This window comes from Calonectris borealis, chromosome 1, assembly GCF_964195595.1.
Source record: "Calonectris borealis chromosome 1, bCalBor7.hap1.2, whole genome shotgun sequence".
In the NCBI taxonomy this organism is placed as follows: domain Eukaryota; kingdom Metazoa; phylum Chordata; class Aves; order Procellariiformes; family Procellariidae; genus Calonectris; species Calonectris borealis.
Genome location: NC_134312.1, coordinates 149,105,349 through 149,111,348, shown reverse-complemented (window position 1 = coordinate 149,111,348; position 6,000 = coordinate 149,105,349). Strand labels below are relative to the sequence as shown.

Below are 6,000 nucleotides of genomic sequence, written 5' to 3'. Positions count from 1 at the left end.
GGCAGTGCGAGGTAGTTAGTGCTAATGTTGTGCCAAGACCAGATTAACACAATGGTTAATGAGACTCTTTCCCCGCCACACACATTCAGCAGCCTGAATGAAGATCTAATATACCAGTCTTGTTTAAGGCACTTCACGTCAAGACTGCTGCTTGCCATTGTTCATTCTCAGCATGCTTTAGTGGAGGAATGAGGAAAAAAACCAACAGTGCTGTAAGAAAAAATATGTAGTGCCTTTATTGAACTAAAGAATGGATCTCCTTAAAGTGCCTTTACATAACAGACATGAAAACTTCAGCATCATTTGTATAAATACATCAAAAGGAACAAATATTTTTTAAAAAACAGTATTTTGGCTCAGTAAAATAACTTTCCTATCCCTAAAGGTAGGGTTAACAAGAAGCAGTTTTTCATTCAATCTATTCCAGTCAGCAAAAATAATTCAGGAGGCCCGAGGTTGCTGGAACTCTGTTGGCTGGCCTGCATACTGCAAGCTGTCAAGGTGGAAGTGCAGTCAGTATTATACCCTAGTCCTCAGAGTACAAATACCATACTTCCAGTGTCTAATCTTCACATTTGATATAGGGATCTTCTTACAGAAGAGTTCTGTGACCAAACCGTCCTACTAAATTCTTTTATCCATGTGAACTGTAACAATTAGCCTTGTTCAGATGGATCTCAGTAACTTCAGGTCTCGAAGCTCTCTTACCCTACAATAGGCTGAACTGAACACACACCGTATTTAAAAGCAGCCTGTGTGCAACAGCTAAGTGAATGTGGCACTTCATGACCAGAACTGATCCTCCCTTGACACTTCTGTCTTGACTAAAACACAGAATGAGAACAGAATATAAGCATGTGCATTGGTCTATACATACATGACATTCACCAATAAAACACTCCAGTACCATGACACAGTTTGAAACAGTCTGATGTTTCAAATGCCCTTTTTTCCCCTCCTATTCTGAAATGAAGAGATTCTTATTCCATTCTGGCCAAACACATTCAACTCACAAAGCTCAGATGGCACTGCCTCTCAGAAGCAGAGTTTCAAGTTTCCAGCACACACCGAGGTAACCAAAGCACTTTAGGTGGGAGAGGAACTTATTTCCACTGATTTTGTCACTTATCAGGCAGAACACAAGCGTCACACCATCCCACATTCACTGGGCAGTTCTTCCGTGGGATGGCACCTCACACTATCAGTTTTGTTTGGCTGAGGATGGAGATGTAAGAAGATAAATGCTTGAGCCATGGAAAAAGAAAAAGCCAACACTGCAGTGTCAAAATGAGTAGACAAATTCTGAAGGATGCAGAACATGAGTTTTTTCAGATGAACACGTAGAGATATCAAAGGACCAATTCAAAGGGAAAATTTCTGCCTAATACTGTATTAGCAACAGCCTTCAAGGACAGCTTGGAAAGTGATGGAGTTTGACACAATAGTAAGTTGCTTGTTCCAAAATAAGGGAGCTGCATGGGAAAAGAGGCTGGAGTTTGAGGAGGAGAGCAAAAGGTGCTGCAAGAGAGAAGCTGACAGGACACACATAGGAATTCAGAGTTGCAAGCAGCAGTTAAAGGCAGTAACAATCAAATCCTGAAGCTTCCATATACAACTAGATCTCATAACTTAAAAATGTAACTTTCAAGGACAGACTGAAAAGCACAGGCAATTTGGCTCTCACATTTCCTGCTCCTATAAAATGCATAGGTATAAACATGGCATTAAACAGATTTGGTAATTTTTTAAAATCAATCAAATCTCCCTCCCCCCAAAAAAGAACTGATCATTACATTACATCACTGCCTACACACAAGTCAAACATAACTTCAGAGTTAACAATTGTGGCATACATAATATTGTTAATAACAACTTCCTTTCCTAAGCAGCTGTTTGGAAGGTGTGACTCCAGCCCCAATTCAATTCATCCAGCCCCAATTCATCCAGCCCCAATTCATCCAGCCCCAATTCATCCAGCCCCAATTCATCCAGCCCCAATTCATCCAGCCCCAATTCATCCAGCCCCAATTCATCCAGCCCCAATTCATCCAGCCCCAATTCATCCAGCCCCAATTCATCCAGCCCCAATTCATCCAGCCCCAATTCATCACACAGTCACCTCAGATTCCTTACACCATCAGGGCAGAGGGAAAGGAGAAAAGCAAGCAGCTGGAGGGGGTAACACAGGGCACCTCTCTCTCTCACTTTAAGGAGTACTGGGCAACAATGCTATTTTAGCTCTATTTTCTAAACACATCTGGAGCCAAAGAGCATGGTTCCACCACCCCTTTTCTTCTCCCGTTGCACTCTGAACCCTCCAGATAAACTCACTAATCTGGGAGAAAACCATCCCAAGGAAAAGAACATTAGTGTGTTCAGCCAGCTTCAGCTTTCAGAGCTGACAGATGCTAGAGGCAGCATGCTGGCTGGGACAGGAGGGAAGACCTGCTCTCCTTCAGCAACAGCGACCCACGAGAAGCGGGTGCCCTGAAGCCCCTTGGTCTGGTCTTTAAGGTAAGGCGGACGAAGCCAACCATCCTGTACTCCCCATGAGAGAGTCTATGTCATTAGCTAATTGTTCCATTTGGGTAAAGTAAGAAAAAAATATATTAAGCCACTTAACTGGAAAAAAAAAATCCTCTGGAGATTAATTTTTTGACTCAGTACAGCATAACAATGGTATTTTTACAATGTCTGCATGGGACAAGTGACTAAAAATGGTACAGTTCTTTAAAATGTAAAAAAGATCAGGGAAGAGTATTTACGCTTTGTCAGGTTCAATAGCACTTTTGGGGGCTGGGATTGTCTCTTACCTATTCTCTTGGATGATAACACACCAATGCAGTAACACAGAGGGATTTATCTTTCAGCAAACTGAACAAGGCAAATAACGAACTTGTAACAAAGAAAAGTTTTGTGTCATTTCATTAAAAAAACTGAAACAAAAACATTTACTGGCATCAACCATGCCATTACATAATATCACAATTATAATTAATATAGTTCCCTTCATATTCAACCTTTAATTCCAAAAAACAAGTTTTCTGGTTTTTTGATAGTTTTTTTTTCCCCTTCCATTTTTAATACCAAAAGAATTCCACCAAATCACATTGCAATTCTTGGAAAAGCTCTCATGTATTCCTACATGGTTTCCATGTCATCACTGTGCTATTGACGACATTTCAAGGCATTCTGTTGATCTGGCCAGAGGAAAAAATGATTCACATCTGTAGATGAAGTTGTACCTTCAATCCAGAAAATTTGGATAAGATTGTCTGCACAAAACAGATACACGTGACCTTCAATCAATCCATCACCAACTATGTGAACTGAATTAGTCACTAAGTGTCATTTTTCTTCTGTTATTTAGGGAGAATTAAAGTCTTTTGGTAACAAATGCAAGCCTGATGAAGATCCATTTTTTCTGGATGGCATGTGGTAGCGCACTTTCTTCCAGAATCTGGTACTTGCTGAGTGAGACCTTTCCGAGAAGTCCCCTTTCCATCGGATAGCCCCATGCTTTTGCTTAATATATTTGATGGATTCTGGCATGGTTGCGTAATCTTGTATTTTTTCAAGTTCAATAAGAATTACTTTAATGCCATCTTGGATAAGAGCATTATACATGGCTAGTTGCTTTTCAGACACATCTTCCAGAATACTGTAAGAGGAGGGTTCTGGTACTAAAACAATTATCATTCTTCTACTTTGATGGATTTTTTCATCAGCGATGCTGATCACAGCTGTAGAAAAAAAGGTTGTGCAAAATTAAGGCTGTATGTTTCTATTTTTTGTTACCAACATGTTGCAGCTCGTTCATTCACTGTTTGATATTTGAGCCAACACACTTTACCTCACAAATAGGGACAGGATAAGAGCATGCAAGCAGTTACATTGGGTTAGCCAACAAGTAGAGATTTGGCCAATGCAACACAATCTGACCCCATCAGACTGCATGTCTATATTCTTGTTTTGCATAAACAGAGAAGAGCTACTAACTATCTACTACTTATCTCGCTAATGCCATTTTATTACCATCATAGGTGCAATTGCAAAAAAACAAGTTCCAAAACCATAGGCCTAGATAAAACTATGACTTTTTTCCTTGAACTGCTTGTTCTGATATGCTTAACTGTTTTTTATTACATGTAAGTGGAAGAGAAAGCAAAGAATCCTCTCTTCAATGGCACTCCAGACAATTAATTCTAAAACAGCAAAATATGGTGAATACCACACAAAAACCATACGGGTTAACCCTGAGAATAGACTGTTGCATTTTTTCAAGCTGGAAAAATAAAGCAGCACTTCAGGTTCTACTTCTCATGGAACCCCTCCTTCCCAAACCACTACCAAAAGCCTTCAGGTGTAAAAAAATGATCCACGAACCATCTCATGTAGGTTTGTTCACACCCAATTTTTTTTTTAAACAAAAACTTCTATTTAAGGCCTAATCTGCAAATTTATCTTTTTAGAGTCATAAGAGCAGGAAGGATCAGATGACTTTCACCATTTCACCTCACATAAGCCGTCAGTGGGACAGACTACAATTTTCAGTGTCAGATGCTAGAAATTTAAATTTGATGCGCATACGCACACAGAAGAAGCCTCCACAAGGACTTTAAAGCTTGCAAGGAAGGCAATGCTTTGTAAGAACTTCCACTAGAGACAAGTAGTCTTTGATACAGCGGATCGCTCCTGATAACTTAGTATTGCTTTGTATTCTTTTTTTTCCACCTGCACTATCTAAGCATCCATTATACGCTTTATTGCATCCCGCTGGTTTGACAGCAATTCTCAGAGCAAATAAAAATGAAGCAGTGGAGAGGTCATCCTGTCAAATGGCACCTCAGAGCAACGGGCTCTCTTCACACCACTCACGAGACCTACTTTTCCATGTTTCCTGCCATTAGTCATCATTCACAACCACAATTTCAACTCCTTTTCCCCTCAGCATCCTTCCATCTCCAGATGTCTAGGCTAGCCAGACATTGAAAAAACCTGGAAGAGCTAAATAATGACAAGGGAAAGGCTGAGATAAACAGACTTCATGGGAGCACCCAGTGCTGTATTTCTCATTCTCCATCAGAGAGAATAAGAAAATCATAGCTCATTCAATGGTGGGAGATACTTCGAATCACATCTGATTCATTGCCTGTTTCTGAGTTGTATTTACAGCTGCCAATGAGAAAACTCAAGTGTAATTTGTCTTCAGATAGCTTACCTTCTCCTGGTAAATCATCCCTCCCAAATATGAAGAGGTTATATCCACACTGTCTTTCTAAGACCTCTGGCAGTATCTTCAGAGCAAAAATATCTGATGAATACAAGCAGCTTTCTCTGTTCTTTGGATACAGAACGTAAGCATCATAGATCTTCCCATCTGAAACTAAAGAGTGAGCAATAGGAGTAATATAAAAATGGATTCTGAAGACACAAAAGCAAGCAAACAAACAAACAAACAAAATATCTCTAAATTCTGTTTTTTCCCCCACTTCAATCATTGGTTTAGGTCCTAATCCTGCTATTATCTAAGCATGTATAATTATACTAAGCCTGAAATATCTGTAGAATCAGGCCTTCTAGAACTCAGTATGCTGGATCTGAACAGGCAAGAGAGACCTGCAAAATTAAATAGGTTTGAATATTCTTTTTTTAACTCTAAATAAAAAAATGTTATCACTGAATTATCTGGAAAATAGCAGTTCCAGTAGTACAACTGAATACTTAAAATTCCAGCTGCCATGTAACTCATAGGTCATTTTTTTAATCTGGAGTTTCAAAACACAGCAACCACTTAGATATGAAAACAAAACCAAAATATTTGGCGAATTTCAAGGTCTGAATTGTATTAGATATTTTGGAACAAATCTTCCAGAAAGACCAAATTTAAAAGTCTTTAAAGAAATCTAACAGAACCTCAATACCTCTAGAAGGTATTTTCTGTTTCTCTAGCCATGTACCTCCTTTCAGATGTTTGGAAATGACCCATACTTCAGCATA

General features: G+C 39.3%; 1 protein-coding gene across 1 annotated transcript in view; it reads right to left on the bottom strand.

Annotated features, from left to right (window-relative positions):
- Positions 1-211: 211 nt before the first annotated feature.
- LOC142075044 (interleukin-1 receptor type 1-like) overlaps positions 212-6,000 on the bottom strand; it is a 29,136-nt gene continuing 23,347 nt past the window's right edge. The window contains exons 12-13 of the mRNA XM_075136039.1: positions 5,222-5,386; positions 212-3,743 (exon numbers count right to left, since the gene is read on the bottom strand). Coding sequence (XP_074992140.1) covers positions 3,367-3,743; positions 5,222-5,386 — 542 coding nt within the window. The 3' untranslated portion in view covers positions 212-3,366. The remainder of the gene's footprint in view (positions 3,744-5,221; positions 5,387-6,000) is intronic.